Raw genomic sequence first — 23,174 nt, 5'->3', positions numbered from 1 at the left:
AAATGTCCTTGATTACTCCTCCCAGTTGGTTGGCACAGGTTTTCAGAGCCTTACCAGGTACTCCATTGGGACCTTCTGCCTTGCGGAGGTTCATCCTCTTCAAAGACAGCCTAACATCAGCCTCTGAGACAGATCACAGGGTCATCAGGTGCAGCAGGGATCTTCACAGCTGTAGTTATATTCTCCCTTTCAATGTGGGTATGGAAGTTGTTGAGTTGATCTGGTAGTGAAGCATCGCTGCCATTCATGCTATTGGGTTTTGCTTTGTAGGAAGTAATGTCTTGCAAACCCTGTCAGAGTTGTCATACATCCGATGTTGCCTCCAACCTCATTTGAAATTGTTTCTTCGCCCTTGAAATAGCCCTCCACAAATCATGGCTGGTTTTCTGGTACAGACCTGGGTTGCTGGATTTGAATGCCACAGATCTAGCCTTCAGCAGACACGGACCACCTGGTTCATCCATGGCTTTTAGTTTGGGAATGTACAGTAAGTCTTTGTAGGCACACACTCATCCACATAGGTTTTAATGAACTCAGTTCAGGACTTGATCCTGAACAACCAAGGATCCATGGAGTAGGTTTTGCCATCCGAAACAGCCTACTTCAGAAGCTGACAGAGCAACCACTGGGAATCAACAAACGTCTCATGACTCTGCAAATCTGACTTGTCAAGAACCAACACGCCACCATCATCAGCGCCTATGCTCCAATTCTGGATGCTGAAGATGAAGTAAAGATGGACTTCTATGCCCAACTTGACCACGTCCTTTCCTGTTCCCAACAACGACAAGATCATTCTCTTGGAAGACTTCAGTGCCAGAGTCGGGAAAGATCATAGGCTCTGGACTGTAATAATAAGCAAGGAAGGAGTTGGCAAGGTCAATGCCAATGGAACACTCCTCCTCACCAATTGTGCTGAACACAACCTGGTGATTACAAACACCCTATTTTGCCAGAAAAACAGGCACGAATTCTCCTGGCAGCATCCACGCTCCAAACACTGGCACCTCATCGACTACATCATCGTACGATCTTGGGACCAACAAGATGTACTGATAGCTGTTACTGGTGCCGACAAGTGCTGGACAGACCATCGACTCATCTCGTCCATCATGAGAAAGAAGATTCAGCCCAATAGCGAAGACCAAAATCAGAACACTTAAGAAATTTAATGTTGATATCCTTCAAGACATCAGCCATGTACAGAAGGTCCAACAAAATCTTCAAGTACAACTGCCTCAACAAATTCCACCATTTGTAGAAGATCACTGGAATCAATTGAAGAGTGCTATCATCACCTCCTGCAAAGAAACAATTTGGTTCAAGATGAAAAAACATCAGGATTGGTTTGATGATAACGACAAAATACTCCAACAACTCATTGACGAAAAGAGAAACGCTTTCTTTATCTTACAAAGTGTCCAACGATCGGCTACCAAAAGGAAACGCTATCAGGAATGCAAGGCTGCAGTCCAGAAGAGCACTCGAAACCTGAAAAACCAATGGTGGAGGAAGAAAGCTCAGGAAATCCAACAACTAGCAGACGCCAACAACACTCAAGGCTTTTTTAACGCAACCAAAGCTATTTTTGGCCCATCCACTCACGGTCAAGCCCCTCTCTAAAGCAAAGATGGTTCAACCATCCTGAAGAGCAATGCTGACATCAATTCTAGATGGAGGGAGCACTTTGAAGATCTTCTAAATCAAACCGTCTCATTTGACAGGAATGTGATTAACAACATTCCAAAACAGCCCGTTGAAGACTCCCTAAGCAAAATACCAACACTTGAAGTAAAGGAAGCCATAAAAACCTTGAAAAACAACAAGGCCGCTGGACTCGATGGAATACCAACCGAGGTTTACAAAATTGAAGGTAACCTGCTTAATTATCAACTGCATCAACTTCTCATCAAGATCTGGATAAATGAAGACGTACCAGCAGACTTTAGAGACTCAGCAATTGTTACCATCTGCAAAGGGAAAGGTAATCGATCCGAATGCAGAAACTATCGTGGAATTTCCCTGTTAGCAACAGCAGGGAAGATCCTCACCCGCATCATGAATAATTGGCTCAAGCCTTTAGCTGAGAAGATCCTTCCAGAGATACAAGCTGGTTTTAGACCATCACGTAGAGCAATCGACATGATCTTCACAATGCGACAACTACAAGAAAAATGTCGTGAAAAACTTCACCAAAGCCCTTGACTCGGTATCAAGGGAACTCCTATGAGATGTCTTATCCACCTATGGATGCCCTGAAAAGTACATTCGAATCCTGAGAAGCCTCCATAATGGCTTGCTTGTCACAGTCATGGTTAGCAACAGTAACTATGAGCCTTTCCAAGTTAGATCAGGAGTAAAATAGGGATGCATAATTGCCCCAACTTTGTTTACCATCTTCATTGCGACAATCATCCACATTATCAAGGACGACCTACCCCCAAGAATCAAAATTGTCCACAGAACAGATGGCAGACTTCTCAGTCTTGCCCGTCTCAAGTCCAAAATGAAGATATCCATGAGTTCGCTCATCAAGTTCCAATACGCAGATGACAACAGTGTTGCAGCTCTTTCAGAAAACCACCTACAACAGATTCTGACTGCCTTCAACCATGCAACACGAAACTTGGACTTGCCATCAATTCCAAGAAGACTCAGATCATCTATTAACCGTCACCAATTGAGGAAAAATTGGATAGAACCATCAATTCAACTTGGCGAAACAACCCCGGAAAACGTGAACCACTTTCCGTACCTTGGAAGTCACCTCTCCTCCAATGTCGACCTTAATGACGAGATCCAACATAAGACCATAGACCATAAGACAAAGGAGCAGAAGTAGGCCATTTGGCCCATCGAGTCTGCTCCGCCATTTTATCATGAGCTGATCCATTTTCTCCTATTTAGTCCCACTCCCCTGCCTTCTCACCATAACCTTTGATGCCTTGGCTACTCAGATACCTATCAATCTCTGCCTTAAATACACCCAATGACTTGGCCTCCACTGCTGCCCGTGACAACAAATTTCATAGATTCACCACCCTCTGACTAAAAAAAATTCTTCGCATTTCTGTTCTGAATGGGCGCCCTTCAATCCTTAAGTCATGCCCTCTCGTACTAGACTCCCCCATCATGGGAAACAACTTTGCCACATCCACTCTGTCCATGCCTTTTAACATTCGAAATGTTTCTGAGGTCTCCCCTCATTCTTCTTAAATGCGCTGGAATAGCTTTTGGACGTCTCTGAACAAGAGTCTTTCATGATCGTGACATCCGAACAGATACCAAAATGCTAGTATACAAAGCAGTGGTAATCCCAACACTCCTGTGTGCGCCAGAAACCTGGACAACATACCGACGACATCTGAAGGCACTTGAAAAGTTCCATCAATGCTGTCTTCGAAACATGTTAAATATCATCTGGGAAGATAGAAGAACCAACGTCAGTGTGCTAAATGAAGCAAAAACCACAAGCATTGAAGCTTACGTCATCAAGAACCAACTAAGATGGAGCGGTCATGTTGTTCGGATGAAAAACAAATGTTTGCTGAAACAAATCTTCTACTCCCAGCTTAAAGGCGGCAAACGTAAAAGAGGCGGACAACAGAAGAGATTCAAAGGCGTCTTAAAAGCCAACATGAAGAAATATAACATCGACGTCAACAATTGGGAAACCAATGCCAAGGACAGAAAACTCTGGCAAGCCATCATCCGAGAAGGAACAGCAACTTTTGAAACCAACAGATGTGCAGAATGAGAAGAAAAGAGAAGACAATGGAAAGAGGCAGCAACAACCAAAGCCTGATCTGCTGTCTGGAACGACCTGTCCTGAATGCGGAAGAACTTTCAAAGTTAAGATTGGACTTATAAGCCACTTGAGAGGTCATAGATAGATCAACAGAATGAAGACCATCATTCTCGACCTCGAGGGATAGCCACGACGACGACGGATGAACTCAGTAACAACTACAACATACTCATCCAGGTTCGAAGATGAATCCCTGAATACAGACCAGTCCACCGATTTAAAGCAGTCCTTTAAGTGCTCCTGTGCTTACCGTTGATTTACTTTCTGAAGTTTTTCCTGTTGATCTTCTCCACAGTTGCAATGGAAAATACTAGTCACTTCCCTGGTCAAAGATCCCTGCCCATTTGCAACCCTCGCCTTGGTACATCCTAACAGTGTATTCGACTTCCTATCGGCCATGTCATGCTCGGTGGCAGCACCAACTGGCATCCTCCAAGATACCTCTGCCATTGTGTCTTTCACAATATCCTGCAAAACTGCTTGTGTAGCATCAGGGGTCACTTTAGCCACAGAAGCTACTACCAAGGGCTTTGACCTGCCGAGAGTGGTCTCGCACTCCTCCACTGCATTATCCTCCTCTCTAACTTCCCTGAGTAACCGGCCAAAGATGGAGGAGGACATATCTTACGGATCATTAAAATTTGTAGAGCTATCACGTCATGTGACAGTGCACCCTCCACAACTTGCTCCATCCTCAAGCCATTTCTCTCAGACAGCTGAATACCCCCTTTCTGACAACTTCTCTCCTTCCTCCTGCAATGTGTGCCTGAATTTCATCCTAAAATCGGCTGCACTTCCAGCAGTGCCAAAAGCACCTTCTGGAGCTTGCAGGTAATTAGCTGACATGGCTAATGGATTTTCTGCCTTGAGGCACCTCACTATATCATCTGCCGGGCCCTTCAAGCTCTTTACCAGTTTCTGTTTTTGCATATTTATCTGAACACTGCCATTCATCCAGTAACTGAGATATCTGCTCAGCATAAACCTCATATTCTTCTTCCCCATCGGGTGTGGGCTTGACCTCTGAGAACACTCCCAGCCTACAGTAACTTCAGCTCTCCACAGATACAGTGCCTATAAAAAGTATTCATGCCACCTTGGAAGTTTTCATGTTTTATTGTTTTACAACATTGAATCACAGTGAATTTAATTTGGCTTTTTTGACATAGATCAGCAGAAAAAGACTCTTCCATATCAACGTGAAAACAGATCTCTACAACGTGATCTAAATTAATTACAAATGTAAATTACGAAATAATTGATTGCCCAAGTTTCCCCTCCTTTAGCATGACACACCAAATCATCACAGGTCACATAATTAGTTAAATGGAGATCACCTGTGTGTAGTCAAGGTGTTTGAATTGATTCTAGTAAAAATACACCTGGATCTGGAAGGTCCAACTGTTCAGTCAGTGTCCTGGCAAACACTACACCGTGAAGCCAAAATAATACTCATCCACGTAAAGGTTATTGAAAAGCACAAGCAAGGAGATGGATACAAGAACATTTCCAAGTTGCTGGATATCCTTTAGAGTACAGTTAAGTCAATCATGAAGAAATGAAAAGAATATGGCACAGCTGTAAATCTGCCTAGAGCAGGCTGTCCTCAAAAACTGAGTGACTGTGCAAGAAGGGGATTGGTGACGGCGGCTGCCAAGACAACTCTGGAGGAGTTACAAGCTTCAGTGGCTGAGATGGGAGAGACTGTGCATACAACAACCGTTGATGGGGTGCTTCACCAGTTGCAGCTTTAAGGGTGAATGGCAAAGAGAAAGCCACTGTTAGGAAAAAAACCTCATGAAATCTCTGCTAAAGTTTACCAGAAGGCAGGTCGGAGATGTTGAAGTCAGCTGACAGAGTTTCTATGGTCTGATGAAACCAAAATTGAGCTTTTTGGCCATCAAACTAAACGCTACGTTTCGCATAAGCCATCCACCGCATATCATCAAAAACACACCATCCCTACCATGAAGTGTGGTGGTGGCTGCATTATACTGTGGGGATACTTCATTGCAGCAGGTCCTGGAAGGCTATTGAAGGTAGAGGATAAAATGAAAGCAGCAAAATATAGGGAAACCCAGGAGGAAAATGTGATGCATTCTGCAAGAGAGCTGTGACTTGGGAGATTTGTTTTCCAGCAAGACAATGACCCAAGCATAAAACCAAAGCTACACAGGAATGGCTTAAAAACAACAAAGTTAATGTCCTGGAGTGGCCACGTCAGAGTCCAAACCTCAATCCAATTGAGAATTTGTAGTTGCATATGAAAAGGGCTGTTCACTCATGAACCCCATGCAATCTGATGGAACTTGAGCAGTTTTGTAAAGAACGGAGAAAAATTGCAGTGTCCAGATGTGCTAAGCTGATAGAGACCTATCCACACAGACTCAAGGCTGTGATTGCTGCCAAAGGTGCATCTACTAAATACTGACTTGGAGGGGTTGAATACTTATACAATCAACTATTTTGTGTTTTATATTTGTGATGAATTTAGATCAATTAGTAGAGATCTGTTTTCACTTTGACACAAAAGTCTTTTCTGTTGATCTGTACCAAAAAAAGCCAAATTAAATCCACTGTGGTTCAATGTTGTGAAACAGTTAAAACATGAAAACTACTGGGGCTGGTGAATACTTTTTGTAGGCACTGTATGCTTATGCATATTAACCAGTGATGTAATAGCCAAAATGAGCTCAGAATTTAAATCAACTGCTGAATGACTCATTAGACTTCTCACATTGGACAATTCCTTCCCCTCACACGCAGAAATGAGAGCAAATTATCTTTAAATTCTTCACCCTGAGCCACACTTCTTGCCCCTTCCCTAAGAGTGTGGACGATCCAAGGCCCTACTTCTCCAGGCAGCACAATTGCACCAGACAGATCCGCTCTCATCATGTCCTTGCTGGTCTGCTCTAACACAACATCCTTGCTGCTAATTGATCAAAATGCCATTCAGCAAGGGTAGCTTTCCCATATACCTTTCTGAGGCCTCTGTCGGTCAGCGATGACCATGCATGTTGCCTGGGCAGTATGATATAGAGAGCAAGTTAAGGGCTAATACTTTAACGGTACTTAAAACCCTAATCAACAATTCATCTGAGTTGCGGATATCCGCACCGCTCAGAAGTCAAGCGTTTGTTGTGAGTAATCTCTTTGAATCGCACCAAAGCTTAATCTCCATGGTGTTGATACACAAATCTTTTTCAGGCATTAGTTTAAACACAGACTTAAACATATAATCACTTAATTATTACAGCAAATACACAGTGTTAGTGAATCAGATCATGGACGATAGCCCCCACAGTGAAGCCCCTTCTTACTGCGCGTCTCTAGAAACACGGCCGGTTAACCCCTCACTAACAAGCCAATGGACTCCGTGGTGAGAAAACCACCTTTCTCAAAGTTTGTACATCTAGGGTTGGTATGACTTGGGTCCCACCTGACGGGGAGAGCCAGGATGTTTCAACTTCCCACAATCAGAGCGAATACTGTGCAAAGGCTGCCCACGTGTAATTACCCCTCAGTAACAAATAACATAGTAGTCTGTATACAATTATAAAGAAAGTATATTTGCAAATTTCAGCTTTATCGAAAAAGAAAAAAGATGTCCATATAGTTAACCCAGTCCAAATGTGCACATAAGTTAGAGCTCATTTTCAAGTTGTCTTTAACTTGTTAGCTGAACCCATGGACTGCATTAATGCACACACCACCTTCCAAAGGTCCCTCGAAATCCATCTCGTACAAACGGACTATCCCATGGGAGTATTGGTCCTTTCTCCTTGAAGCTTTTCATCTGCACATTGTGCAACAGGAAAGGCATCCTCAGCCATCTTCCCTCCCGCCTTCTCCCAGCTCCTGCCAAAAGACCTTAGTGTCCACCACCAAAACCTTTCCACTCAACGTTCTCTGGAACCTTCTCCCAATTCCACCATCTAGATTGCCTGGCACAATAATCCTAACCTGAACAACATAGCCCCTTAACTTTAGCTCAAACCCAAACATGTTAAAAGCAGAACAGACTGCTCTTGCAGAACTGCTAAAATGAAATACCTACAGCACAGTAGTAAAAATCTTAACCAGGCTGTTACATTTGAAAATGGGTTACTGTTTACCATACTCATTCTGTGCAGCCAAAATAAAGAGACAGAAAAGGCTGCCATGGAAGAAAATATTATTGCCTCCAGTGTGTCAAAGTTCATAGTGAATGTTATTATCAGAGCACATAAATCGCACTATATACCAACCCTGTGGGCATAATCAGCAAATCTATAGAATAATAACTATAAAAGACCATAAGATATTGGAGCACAATTAGGCCATTTGGCCCTTCAAGTCTGCTCCGCCATTTCATCATGGCAGATCTAATTTTCCTGTTAGCCCCAATCTCCTGTCTTCTCCCCGTGCCCCCTCATGCCCTGATCAATCAAGAGTCTATCAGCATCTGCCTGAAATATACATAAAATCTTGGCCTCCACAGCTGCCTGTGGCAAAGAATTCCACAGATTCACTACTCCCTGGCTAATGAAATTCCTCCTCATCTCCATTCAAAAAGGACTCCCCTCTATTGTGAATGTCCTCTGGTCTTAAACTCTCCTCTCCATATCCACTCTATCAAGGCCTTTCACCATGCAATAGGTCTCAATGAGTTCACCCCGCATTCCTCTGAATTCTATTGAATACAGGCCCAGAGCCATCACACGCTCTTCGTATGACAAGCTGTTCAATCCTGGAATCATTTTATGAAACTTCCTTTGAACCCTCTCCAGTTTCAGCACCTCCTTTCTAAGATAAGCAGCCCAGCTCTCCATATAATAATCCAAATGAAGCATCACTAGTGCTTTATAAATTCTCAACATTACATCTTTGCTTTTGTATTCTGGTCCTCTTGAAGGGAATGCTAGCACTGCATTTGCCTTCCTCACCACAGTCTCAACCTCCAAATTAACCTTTGGGGAACTATACACAGGGACTCCCAGGACCATTTGCACCTCAGTTTTTGTATTTTCTCCCTATTTAGAAAACAGGCAACCCTTTCATTTCTTATACCAAAGGACATAACCATAAACTTCCTGACACTATTCCTTTGCAATTTCTCTTCCCATTCTCCTAATCTAAGTCTCTCTGTAGCCTCTCTACTTCCTTAGAACTACCTGCCCCTCTACCTATATTCATATCATCTGCAAACTTTGCAACACGGCCATCAATTTCATCATCCAAATCACTGACATATAACGTAAAAAGAATCTGTCCTAATACAGACCCCTGTGGAACACCTCTAGTCACAGGCGGAGAACAAGAAAAGGCTCCCTTTACTTTCACTCTTTGCCTCCAGCCAATCAGCCACTGCTTTATTCATGTTAGAATCTTTTCTGTAATACCATGTTAAGCAGCCTTGTATGGCGTCTTGTCCGAGGTCTTCTGAAAATACAAGTACACAACATCAACCAATTCTTTTTTTTTTGTCTATCCTTGCTCGTTATTTTTTCAAAAAATTCCAGCAGATTTGTCAGGTAAGATTTTCCCTTGTGGAAACCATGCTGACTATGGCCTATTTTATCATATACCTCCAAGTACCCTGAGACCTCATCCTTGAAAATTGACTCCAACTTCTTTTCAACCAGTGAGGTTGGATAACTGGCCTATAGTTTCTTTTTCTCTGCCTCTGTTCCTTCTTGAAGAATGGAGTGACATTTGCAATTCTCCAGTCTTCCAGAACCATTCCAGAATCTAGTGATTCTTGAAAGGTCTTTACTGATGCCTCCATAATTTCTTCAGCCACCTCTTTCAGAACCCTGCGGTGTGCACCATCTGGTCCAGGTGACATGTCTACCTTCAGACCTGTCTGTTACTCAAGAACAACCTCTCTTGTAATGGTATCTTCACACACTTCATGACCCACAATGAAGACTGATGCAATATACTTCTTCAGTTCATCCGCCGTTTCCTTGTCCCCCATTACTCCCTCTCCCGCATTGTTTTCTAGCTGTCCAACATCCATTCTTGCCTCTCTTGCACTTTATATATCTGAAGAAACTTTTGTTATTCTCTTTAATATTACTGGCTATTTTACTTTCATATTCCATCTTTACCTTATTAATGATTTATTTTTTGTTGTCTTCTGTTGGTTTTTAAAAGCTTCCCAATCCTCTGATTTCCAACTAATTTTTGCTCTACTATCTCTTTGGCTATTATGCTGGCTTTGACTTCTCTTGTTAGCCATGGTTATGTCATGTCTCCTTTAGAATATTTCTTCCCCTTGTGAATGTATATAACCTGTGCCTTCTGAACTGCTGTCAGAAATTCCAGCCATTGCTCCTCTGCCATCATCCCTGCCAGTGTTCTTTTCCAATCATTTCTGGCCAAATCCACTCTCATGCCTTTGTGATTCCTTTTGCTCCACTGTAATACTGATACTTATAACTTCAGCTTCTCCTTCTCAAATTTCAGGTTGAATTTGATCATATTATGATCACTTTCCCCTAATATTTCTTTTACCTTAAGCTCTCTAATCAATTCCAGTTCATTATACAATACCCAATCCAGAATAGCTAATCCTCTAGTTGGTCAACCACTAGCTTCTCTAAAAAGCCATTTCATAGGCACTCTAGAAATTCCCCCTCCTGGAATCCAGCACCAACCCGATTTCCCCAAACTACCTGCATGTTGAATTCCCCTTTTGGCATGCATTTTCTATCTGCTGTTGTAATTTTGTAGACCACATCCTTACTACTGCGTGAGGGTATGTATACAATTCCCATCAGTTTCTTTTTATTCTTACAGTTCCTTGACTGTTATCAACAAAGATTCAACACTTTCTGATCCCATGTCACTTCTCGCTAATGATTTGATTTCATTTTTTTTACCCACAAGCAATGCTGCCCCTCTGCCTTACTGTCTGGCCTTTCGATACAATATGTATCCTTGGACATTATGCTCCTAGCTATAATCTTTCAGCCATGATTTAGTGATGTCTGCAACGTCATACTTGCCAATCTGTAATTGTGCTACAAGTTCATCTACCTCATATACTGCATGCATTCTAATATAACACCTTCAGTCCTGTATTCACCATTTTCAATTTTATGTGCCATTTATGTTGCAATTCATCCTGCTGACTGAAATTTTGTCCTATCAACAGCCTCTCTTCACTACACATTGCCTCTGTCTGTAAACCAACTTCCTCATCTTCAACAAGATTATCTGTCTTTCCTACGAAACTTAGTGCATGGAAATATAGGCAGCTCAGGACATTAGTGCACTATGCTCAATCTTTTGATTCCTGACTTTTTCTGAGGCCTTACCAACATTTGTCTCCACAATCTCTCCACCTGCTGTTCTGGCACTCTGGTTTCCATCCCCCTGCAACTCCAGTTTAAAGTCCTTAAAATGAGTTCATTGGTTGTAGGAACATATCAATGATGGGGCATATGAATGTATTTATCCCCTTTTATTCAAGAGCTTGATGGTTGAGGGGTAGTAACTGTTTGGAGCCTGGTGGTGCGAGTCTTGAGGCTCTTGTACCTTCGACCTGATGGGTGGTGGTGACCTCTTATAATGGATGCTGCTTTCCTATGACAGTATTTCATGTACATGTGCTCGATGGTTGGGAGGACTTTATCCTTGTTGTCCTGGGTGGAATCAACTACCTTTTGTAGGATTTTTTTTTGTTCAAAGGCATTGGTGTTCCCATATCAGTCTGTGATGCAGCCAGTCAATACACACTCCACCAGTTTGTCAAAGTTTTTGATGTCATGTGGAATCTCCTAAGGAAGTAGAGGCGCTGCCATGTTTTCTTCACAATTGCAATTATGAGCTGGATCCAGGACAGATTCTCTGAAGTAGTAACACTGTAATTTAAATTGGCATCCCCTTGTGATGAACTATTGGCAGATGGCCCAGACAAAATGATTAATTGTCTACAAGTGATCAGAACAATTGTCTGCATTCAGTAGAGGGAGCTCCCAGGGAATTATCTCTCATTATGTTGGCTATTGAACTACAAGGGTAGCAGGTGCTGTGTGCAGGAAATTTACGTGACAGTATAGACCACAATTATTGGTGTCTCATTTTGAAACACTGTGGAATGTGTGGAATGTGCTCCAGGATTATTTTTTGTAAAGTAATACTGTAGTTCACAGGTGAGAAGCTCAAACTCTTGCTGGCACTTAAGGAAATTTGAGCTGTGTGGCCAATGATATCTTTGGCTCTGTGACAGACAAAGTGTCAATTATCAGGCATGCAAAGAAATGTCACATCTGGAGATGCTGGGCCAATTTCCCAGGTGGTGATTATTGATGCAGTAATGGTTTGTGCGAACTAATGCATGACAAAGACCTCTTGTGCACTCATTATGTATCAAGTTGGGTGTGAATGCGTTTCATTTTGGGTAATACAGTCTCTATTTGGTGTCTGCAATACTGCTAAAAGCTTGTAATGGGAAAGTTATTTAAGTATGGAATCAGTAAAAGTACACACTGTACAGTGTACTTTTTAAGAGTTTGTTGAATAACTATTATTCCATGAGTCCTTGTGCATTTTATTCAGCAATTTCATATCAATATGCTTTTTACATATGATTCATATTTGTGTTAGTCTTTAAAGGTTAAATAATTGTGCTTAAGAAGAATTGATCACTGTGTATGCCAGCATAAACTAAAGTCAGTCAAGTTTATTGTCCTGTGCATCAGTACATATACGTACAGGTGCAATGAAAGGCTTACTGCAGCAACACAGGTACTTAGCGACATAAATGCAGCATTCACAAGACAAGTGTAAGCAAATAATGCACAATTTTTACAGAAACAACATAATTAGAAAAAACAAAGTCCATTTTAGTGCAAAATGATCAACGTTAGAAATTATTTGTGGAAAATCCACTGGTATTATGTGACAAAGGGATAGATTAATCACTGCATTCTCTCAGAAGAGAGACATGTACACCCACTGAATCTGGGTGCTGCTGTCCATCTTGACCTCCTAACCATCTCCATGAGTAGTCAGAAATCATCTTGCATTGCTCCCTAAATTGTGAATTCCATCACCTGTCTGCTGAAGAAGCATGCCTGCAGCATGCTCTGAATATTCTATAAAGAACAATGTTGGAAAGCTTTGATATTGACAAGTGCTGAATTGGTTCATCAGCATCTGAACTAAAGATAGGTCAGCTTTTGGATCTGATGCTGTTGCTCCTGAAACGTATTTTTATGGTCCTGGACACACTCTGTGTCTATTTGATCTTGACTTTGGAGAGAGTGATTTTAGGATTGGATTGGTGGTCTAAGATTTTCACAGGTTTACTGTTTTCTATCACATCAGCTATATACTTCGCAGGAGAATTTTTCAATTTTGGAAGAGCAATATTTCAAAGGAAATCACTGAACTCAGAAACCAAATTAAACATAAAAACTGAACAACACTGAAGATTTTTAAAATCTTGAGTACAGGTGTCCCCCGCTTTTCGAACGTTCGCTTTACGAAATCTCACTGTTACGAAAGACCTACATTAGTACCCTATTTTCGCTTTCAGAAGGTGTTTTCACTGTTAAGAAAAAAAATTCAGCACGCGATAAAAGGCAGCGCGCACCCTGAGCAGCCGCTCTCCCCTAGATTCTCGCTGGCATTGCTTAAGCACGTGCCTGTGAGCAGCCGTTTGCAAGATGAGTTCTATGGTATCGGAAAAGCCTGAAAGAACTCGTAAGGGTGTTACACTTATGGTAAAACTAGACATAATTAAGCGTTTTGATCGTGGTGAACGAAGTAAGGACAACGTGAGTTTGGCTTGTGGAAGTTGACGAAAATGATGTTGGAGAGGTTTTGGCATCCCATCACCAAGAACTGATAGATGAAGAGCTGATGCAATTGGAAGAAAAAAGGATAACAATCGAAACCGAATGAGTAATGATAAAGTACGACTTTAATTTTGAAAGGGTACGTCAGTTTAGGAGATATTTGCAGGATGGTTTGAGTCCTTATTCAAGAACTGTGTGATAGAATAATACGTGAGGCTCAGCAGTCAAGCAAGCCGTCCACATCAGCCACAGCAGACGACAAACCTCGACCTTCGACATCGAGGTGGGCAGTCATAGGAGAAGATGAGCTGCCTGCTCTAATGGAAACAGGCGACGAGATGACACCCCAGTGTCCCACCACTCCAACCCCCAGGCCATGGACAGATACCGATTCATGGAGAATGCAAAGGTAGCCAGGAGGCACACAGCACATCTTTAAGAGAAAAGCCGAAATAAACATTCTAATTAATTAGGTGCCGCCGACAATTATGGGCGGCACCTAATGAATTAGCATGTTTGTTTCAGCTTTTTTCTTAAGGATGTGCTGTGTGCCTCCTGGATACCGCTGGACCCCTGCGTTCTTCGTGGTAATGTATCGCTCAGCGGCCTGGAGGGTGGGGGGTCACTGCACCACCCAAACTCCAACTCAGTCTAACACACCATCATCAGTCTGCTCGGCGCTGTCCCAGTTCCCATAAGTGATACTACACTGTACATACATTATTTCTACTTGATATCGGCTGTGTATTTTTACGTGTTATTTGGTATGATTTGGCAGCTTCATAGCTTAAAGGTTACTGGAGAGCACTTGCACCGTGTTTTTGCCAACAGCGCTTGCGTGAGATTTTCTGCCGATGGCACTTACGTGAGATTTTCGCTCCGGAGAACAGTTCAGTAATGATTGTGGAAAAGTATTTCTACTTTATATAGACTGTGTATTTATCATATCATTCCTGCTTTTACTAGATGTTACTGTTATTTTAGGTTTTATGTGTTATTTGGCATGATTTGGTAGGTTATTTTTGGGTCTGCGAGCGCTCACAAAATTTTCCCATATAAATAAATGGTAATTGCTTCTTCACTTTACGACATTTCGGCTTACGAACTGTTTCATATGAACGCTCTACCTTCGGATGGTGGGGGAAACCTGTATATTGTTAACTTGTTAATCCTCCAGTAACATTGAAAATACTGATAAAATAATAACATTTTTAAAAGCATGCTGAAACAATATTGATAATTATTTTCAAATTAATATTTTTTTTCTGTTCCAGGATTTATAGAGTATAGACATGAAAAGGGAAGGCCAGGTGGAAGTTTTGCTTTTAAATTTGATGTTGTGGATATAGATGGAAATAAACTCCTTAATCAGTCCTTCTTCATCACTGTTTTCGGTGAGAGTGCCTTCACTCTTTGCTTGTTTCATTCTTAAAGGACAGCACAATATCATGGGCCTGTACTTTTCTGTTTTTTATTCATTGTTAAATGTCATATTTATATGGTGTGTGCTGGTTTGTATCTTAACACCTATTTTGGGTCCAAAATCCATGTTGTGTGCAACATAGAAAAGTTACCGGGATGTACCCCCAAATGGACTTTCTGAAGTTGGGGTTCCCATGTTAACTAGCCAAGGTAGCTGCTAATGCACATTGTTACCCATAGGTCACCTGTCATTAGAGGGGTGCTCTGAGGCTAATAGGCTTTAGTGGGATTGGGAACCTGTGTATAGAAGTTTCAAACTTTATTGAAAGATCATTTTAAGAAGAAAATTGATTTTTTTTGGGAACTTGGATCTTGATTTATCCCCAGATTGATCAAAAGTTCAGGCATTCTCTTAGTTAAATTTGTGATAGGTCTCTGTAAAATTAAAAATAATGAAACACTCCGGATGTAAGGGACTTTTTAAACCTGCAGCTGTGCGATCACTTTTAGCAAATGTTAACTTTGAGGAAGATCCTAGATTTAGAATGCCAGACATTCTACTCTTAGATCACTCCATCTAACATGACAGCAGATCTCCAAATATGGGTCCTAAGCTAGCAACCTGACTTTATTGAACAATTTCACTTGCTGATTCTGCTATCTTTATAATTGTAGTGTATTGGAACAGAGTGCACAGCTACACAAAGTGAAGATAAATCATCTGATGAGTACATGAAGGAATTTGCAGGGATGGGTCTCTATTTAGGGTTCTTTCAGGAGTCAGGAATAATGAGCAGTCTTAAATCCAACATTTAAGTTTATTTTAGATTACAAACATACAAATACTAAGCAAACTAAATCGAGAGTTGAGAAATGATACTGAGAAGTGAATGTGAAAATGAAAGAGCAAAAGAAAAGATGGCGCCTCTGAAAAGTCCATCACTTTTATAGATAAGAAGTTCCTAATAGGCTAATGGCAAGCTAATAGGCTGCATAATTAAAACCTTTGCAACATGTGGGTAATATGCTAATTCCTAACCAATGAAAAACGAGAAAGGTGAAAAACTATTTGTTTAGTTGCTATATCGCTTTCTACCAGTGAGTGGGATGAACCATCACACACTGTGAAAAATATGAGTTTGTTTAAAAAGTACAAATCCTTATAAAAAGTATTATTTAAAAAAGTGGTGACAGGGGTGATGATTAGTCTGTCATCACTGGTGGGGAAGATGCTGGAATCAATTATAAAAGATGAAATAGCGGAATATTTGGATAGCAGTAGCAGGATAGGTCCGAGTCAGCACGGATTTACAAAGGGAATTGATTAATCTTCTGGAACTTTCTGAGAGTGTAACTATGAAAATGGACATGGGAAAGCCAGTGGATGTAGTGTACCTGGACTTTCAGAAAGCCTTTGATAAGGTCCCACATAGGAGGTTAGTGGACAAAATTAGAGCAAATGGTATTGGGGTTGGGGTACTGACATGGATAGAAAATTGGTTGGCAGACAGGAAACAAAGAGTAGGGATTAATGGGTCCTTTTCAGAATGGCAGGTAGTGACTAGTGGGGTACCGCGAGGCTCGGTGCTGGGACCACAGCTATTTACAGTATACATGAATGATTTAGATGAAAGGATTAAAAGTAACATTAGCAAATTTGCAGATGACACAAAACTGGGTGGCAGTGTGAAATGTGAGGAGGATGTTATGGGAATGCAGGATGACTTGGACAGGTTGGGTGATTGGGCAGATGCATGGCAGATGCAGTTTAATGTTGATAAATGTGAGGTTATCCACTTTGGCAAGAACAGGAAGGCCGATTACTATCTGAATGGTGTCAAGTTAGGAAAAGGGGGAGTACAACGAGATCTAGGTGTCATTGTTCATCAGTCACGGAAAGTAAGCATGCAGGTACAGCAGGCAGTGAAGAAAGCTAATGGCATGTTGGCCTTCATAACAAGGGGAGTTGAGTATAGGAGCAAAGAGGTCCTTCTGCAGTTGTAGAGGGTCCTGGTGAGAGCCCACTTGGAGTGTTGTGTACAGTTTTGGTCTCCAAATTTGAGGAAGGACATTCTAGCTATTGAGGGAGTGCAGCGTAGGTTCACGAAGTTAATTCCAGGGATGGCGGGACTGTCATATGTTGAAAGAATGGAGCGACTGGGCTTGTATACACTGGAATTTAGAAGGATGAGAGGGGGTCTGATTAAAACATATAAGATTATTAAGGGATTGGACACGCTAGAGGCAGGAAACATGTTCCCAATGTTGGGGGAGTCCAGAACCAGAGGCCACAGTTTAAGAATAAGGGGTAGACCATTTAGAATGGAGTTGACAAAAAACTTTTTCATACAGAGGGTTGTGGTTCTGTGGAATGCTCTGCCTCAGGAGGCAGTGGAGGCCAATTCTCTGGATTTTTTCAAGAAAGAGTTGGATAGAGCTCTTAAAGATAGCGGAGTCAAGGGATATGGGGACAAAGCAGGAAAAGGGTACTGATTGTGGATGATCAGCCATGATCACAGTGAATGGCGGTGCTGGCTCGAGGGGCTGAATGGCCTACTCCTGCACCTATTGTCTATTGATGGGAACTTGAACTAACAACCCAACTCTTCTCTTCTTGCAAGGAGGCCGGGATATAATGTTGTGGATATTAATTTGTGTTTTAATTTTGCAGAAGATAAGCTTCCACCTACTATTGTAGTTAACAAAGGTTTAGTACTGGAGGAAAACTCGGTGAAAAAAATAACAACACTTCAGCTGTCAGCAACTGACCAGGACAGTGAACCTGGGGAACTAATTTACAGATTAAACAAGCAGCCTCAGTTGGGCCATATTGAGCATACTGCTTCTCCAGGTAAAAGGAAAAGATACTTGCCTTCTGCTTCTGCAGAGAATTGAAATCATTATGATTCCTAAGAAATTACAGTTTAATGAAACCAATTAAAATGTGAGACTGATTTTTATTTTGTAGTAAATGTTCAGACTGAAATTCCATCCGCAGTCTTTGATTTGGGCTAGAATCCCAGTTTGAATTAAGAAGATCCATTGAGTGAAATTACACCATGTTCTTGTCAACCTTATCCCTTCCATAAATCTTTCTCTCCCTTTCGAAATAAGGATAATTAACAAACAGTTCCAATTGGATCAGTAAGATTGCCTAGCACCGTGGCTTTAAGGCTTAATAGGATGAACAAATGAATGTTTTGATTGTGTACATTATGTTTTCATTAAATTTAAGTAAAAATAATTCCGTTGTATTTCTTGGGAATGACATAGATCACAATTACCTTACCTATGTTAATGTGCTTAATGGGGAGGCTAATGCCACAGTTAGCCCCGAGCCTATATCCCTCAACTTAAATAGTAAGCTTATTTGTAATAATAATTATTATAGCTGTAATAAAACTACCATTTTCAGAAATAGGGTAGTATAGTGGTTAGCACCACACTTTAGAGTTCAGGCAACCCTGGTTCAGTTCCTGCTGCTGCCTGTAAGGAGTTTGTACGTTCTCCCTGTGACCACGTGGGTTTCCTCCGAGTGCTCTGGTCTCCTCCCACCGTCCAAAGGCCTACCGATTGGTAAGTTAATTGGTCATTGAAAATTGCCCCGTGATTAAGGTAGGATTAGTTCAGGGGATTGCTGGTTGGTATGGTTTTCTTCGATTTAGCTTCCATTTGGCAGTACTAATATGTGATGTGTAAATTATCCATTTTCAATTTCTCCAGTCGTGAATTTCCTTTGGCCTTAGTTGCTCTAATACCTTTGATTTTGTAAGTTACATCAAAATATAGGTCACTTCTAGAGAACACCTTGTATAGTACATCAATATTAAGCTTGAACCAGAAGCAGAATATAAATTTATTGTGAAAGTGTAACTTTATTTGTCCCTCTGTCTCCATTCTGAGTCAGGGTAAAACTATTAGATCTGTTCCTGAAACTTGTGATCCTTGCATTTTCAAAAGCTGACCTCTTTTCTCCACTTATTTTCATAGAATTTTCAGGACTCCAGAGAATTGGCCTCCACTGCCTTCTGAGGCAGCGCGTTCCACACCTCCACAACTCTGTCCTAAATGACCTACCCCTTATTCTTAAACCATGCCCTCTGGTACTGGTCTCTCCCAGCATCTGGAACATATTTCCTGTATCTATCTTGTTCAATCCCTTAATAATCTTATATGTCTCAATCAGATCCCCCCTCAATCTCCTTAATTCCAGCGTGTACAAGCCCAGTCTCTCTAACCTTTCTGCATAAGACAGTCCGGACATCCCAGGAATTAACCTAGTGAACCTAATATTGTACTTAAGTTGGCAAAGCTATTGTAATTGTTTAAACAATCATCCAGTTACTTATACCAGATGGCTGGGACTGATATACATTGGTTCAGGGCCTCCCCTTGTGCCAATTTGAGACCACCCTTGGGGTGCCGGAGCAACACTGATCTTCTGTCTGGGTAGCTTCCAACTTGAAGGCATGAATATTAACCATATAACAATTACAGCATGGAAACAGGCCATCTCGCCCCTTCTAGTCCGTGCCGAACACTTACTCTCACCTAGTCCCACCGACCTGCACTCAGCCCATAACCCTCCATTCCTTTCCTGTCCATATAGCTATCCAATTTAACTTTAAACGACAACATCGAACCTGCCTCAACCACTTCTGCTGGAAGCTCGTACCACACAGCTACCACTCTCTGAGTAAAGAAGTTCCCCCTTATGTTACCCCTAAACTTTTGCCCTTTAACTCTCAACTCATGTCCTTTTGTTTGAATCTCCCCCACTCTCAATGGAAAAAGCTCATCCACGTCAAAACTCTATCCATCCCCCTCATAATTTTAAATACCTCTATCAAGTCCCCCCTCAACCTTCTAAGCTCCAAAGAATAAAGATTGATTTCTCCTTCCAGTTTAAAAAAAGTTCCCTCCCCTCTGCTGTTCCCCACTCTGGCCTCTTACTTCTTCTCACCTGCCTATCAGCTTCCCATTGGGTCCACTCCTTCCCTTTCTCCTATGGTCCACTCCTGTCCTATCAGATTCCTTCCGTTCCAGTGCTTTACCTTTCCAACCTACCTGGCTTCATCTATCTCCTAGCTATCTTCCATCCCTTTGCCCCTTCCACTTTTTATTCTGGTGTCTTCTCCCCATCCTTTTCAGTCCCGATGAAGGGTCTTGGCCCAAAACATTGACTGTTTAGTCATTCCCATAGATGCTGCCTGACCTGTTGAGTTCCTCCAGCATTGTGTGTCTGTTGCTCTGGATTTCCGGCATCTGCAGACTTCCTCGTGGTTTTGATTGCGTTATTTTGTATTATGTTTTATTGTTTCCAACAGGAACGAAGGTCACCCATTTCACTCAGGCCGATCTTGCAGCTCGCAGCATTCAATATGTCCACACAAGCGATGAAGAAAAACATTCTGACGATTTCACCTTTTCAGTGTCCGATGGTGTCAATGAGGTAATGAAAGGGCTGATATTCACAGGGGCAATTAAAGTACAAGTGCTGGTTTGAGACTGATGATTTTCATTTCAGGATGGTTTTTGTATGCATAAGGATAACCTAAGCCAGTGCACAGCAAGGGAGGTGTGCAGAGTGAAGATCAGGGCCGGGTTGGTAAGGTAAAGCACTACTAAAAGAAGTTAAGAATGTGTTCCAGAGGACATGAAGTGAGCATGAAGGGGCAATACAGTGGCGTAGCAGTATATGCTGTTGTCTTTTTAAACGCAAACAACAGGAACTCTGCAGATGCTGGAAATTCAAGCAACACACATCAAAGTTGCTGGTGAACGCAGCAGGCCAAGCAGCATCTGTAGGAAAGGTACAGTTGACATTTCAGGCCAAGACCCTTCGTCAGGACTAACTGAAGGAAGAATGAGTAAGGGATTTGAAAGTTGGAGGGGGAGGGGGAGATCCAAAATGATAGGAGAAGACAGGAGGGGGAGGGATAGAGCCAAGAGCTGGACAGGTGATTGGCAAAAGGGGATACGAGAGGATCATGGGACAGGAGGTCCGGGAAGAAAGACAAGGCGGGGGGGGACCCAGAGGATGGGCAAGAGGTATATTCAGAGGGACAAAGGGAGAAAAAGGAGAGTGAGAGAAAGAATGTGTGCATAAAAATGTGTCACAGATGGGGTACGAGGGGGAGGTGGAGCCTTAGCGGAAGTTAGAGAAGTCGATGTTCATGCCATCAGGTTGGAGGCTACCCAGACGGAATATAAGGTGTTGTTCCTCCAACCTGAGTGTGGCTTCATCTTTACACTAGAGGAGGCCATGGATGGACATGTCAGAATGGGAATGGGATGTGGAATTAAAATGTGTGGCCACTGGGAGATCCTGCTTTCTCTGGCGGACAGAGCGTAGATGTTCAGCAAAGCGGTCTCCCGGTCTGCGTCGGGTCTCGCCAATATATAAAAGGCCACATCGGGAGCACCAGACGCAGTATATCACCCCAGTCGACTCACAGGTGAAGTGTTGCCTCACCTGGAAGGACTGTTTGGGGCCCTGAATGGTGGTAAGGGAGGAAGTGTAAGGGCATGTGTAGCACTTGTTCCGCTTACACGGATAAGTGCCAGGAGGGAGATCAGTGGGGAGGGATTGGGGGGACGAATGGACAAGGGAGTTGTGTAGGGAGCGATCCCTGCGGAATGCAGAGGGGGGGGGAGGGAAAGATGTGCTTAGTGGTGGGATCCCGTTGGAGGTGGCGGAAGTTTACGGAGAATAATATGTTGGACCCGGAAGCTGGTGGGGTGGTAGGTGAGGACCAGGGGAACCCTATTCCTAGTGGGGTTGCGGGAGGATGGAGTGAGAGCAGATGTACATGAAATGGGGGAGATGCGTTTAAGAGCAGAGTTGATAGTGGAGGAAGGGAAGCCCCTTTCTTTAAAAAAGGAAGACATCTCCCTCATCCTAGAATGAAAAGCCTCATCCTGAGAGCAGATGCAGCGGAGACGGAGGAATTGCGAGAAGGGGATGGCATTTTTGCAAGAGACAGGGTGAGAAGAGGAATAGTCCAGATAGCTGTGAGAGTCAGTAGGCTTATAGTAGACATCAGTGGATAAGCTGTCTCCAGAGACAGAGACAGAAAGATCTAGAAAGGGGAGGGAGGTGTCGGAAATGGACCAGGTAAACTTGGGTGCAGGGTGAAAGTTGGAGGCAAAGTTAATAAAGTCAACGATTTCTGCATGCGTGCAGGAAGCAGCGCCAATGCAGTCGTCGATGTAGCGAAGGAAAAGTGGGGGACAGATACCAGAATAGGCACGGAACATAGATTGTTCCACAAACCCAACAAAAAGGCAGGCATAGCTAGGACCCATACGGGTGCCCATAGCTACACCTTTAGTTTGGAGGAAGTGGGAGGAGCCAAAGGAGAAATTATTAAGAGTAAGGACTAATTCCGCTAGACGGAACAGAGTGGTGGTAGAGGGGAACTGATTGGGTCTGGAATCCAAAAAGAAGCGTAGAGCTTTAAGACCTTCCTGATGGGGGATGGAAGTATATAAGGACTGGCCATCCATGGTGAAAATAAGGCGGTGGAGGCCAGGGAATTTAAAATCATCGAAAAGTTTAAGAGCGTGAGAAGTGTCACGAACATAGGTCGGAAAGGATTGAACAAGGGGTGATAAAACAGTGTCGAGGTATGCAGAAATGAGTTCGGTGGGGCAGGAGCAAGCTGAGACAATAGGTCGGCCAGGACAGGCAGGTTTGTGGATCTTGGGTAGGAGGTAGAAACGGGAAGTGCGGGGTGTGGGAACTATAAGGTTGGTAGCAGTGGATGGGAGATCCCCTGAGCGGATAAAGTCGGTGATGGTGTGGGAGACAATGGCCTGGTGCTCCTTAGTGGGGTCACGATCGAGGGGTAGATAAGAGGAGGTATCCGCGAGTTGTCGCTGTGCCTCGGCAAGGTAGAGGTCAGTACGCCAGACTACAACAGCACCCCCCTTATCGGCGGGTTTAATAATAAGGTTAGGATTAGTGCGGAGGGAGTGGAGAGCAAAGCGTTCCGAAGGAGTGAGGTTGGAATGGGAACAAGGTGCGGTGAAGTCGAGACGGTTGATGTCCCGTTGGCAGTTAGCAATAAAGAGATCCAAAGCAGGCAGAAAACCAGAGCGGGGTGTCCATGAAGAAGAGGAGGGGTGAAGACGGGAGAAGGGGTCAT

The 23,174-nt window shown here is 42.7% G+C and overlaps 1 protein-coding gene across 3 annotated transcripts in view; it reads left to right on the top strand.

Moving 5' to 3' along the window:
• Positions 1 to 23,174, top strand: part of fras1 (Fraser extracellular matrix complex subunit 1) — a 564,498-nt gene that overhangs the window by 438,820 nt on the left and 102,504 nt on the right. For all 3 annotated transcript variants that reach the window (XM_072253146.1, XM_072253145.1, XM_072253147.1), the window contains 3 exons: positions 14,877 to 14,996; positions 17,696 to 17,875; positions 20,352 to 20,476. In XM_072253146.1, the coding sequence (XP_072109247.1) occupies positions 14,877 to 14,996; positions 17,696 to 17,875; positions 20,352 to 20,476 (425 nt within the window). The remainder of the gene's footprint in view (positions 1 to 14,876; positions 14,997 to 17,695; positions 17,876 to 20,351; positions 20,477 to 23,174) is intronic.

This window comes from Mobula birostris, chromosome 3, assembly GCF_030028105.1.
Source record: "Mobula birostris isolate sMobBir1 chromosome 3, sMobBir1.hap1, whole genome shotgun sequence".
Classification (NCBI taxonomy): domain Eukaryota; kingdom Metazoa; phylum Chordata; class Chondrichthyes; order Myliobatiformes; family Myliobatidae; genus Mobula; species Mobula birostris.
Note: the sequence above shows the minus strand (reverse complement) of the source record. Positions and strands in the feature narration are given on the sequence as shown.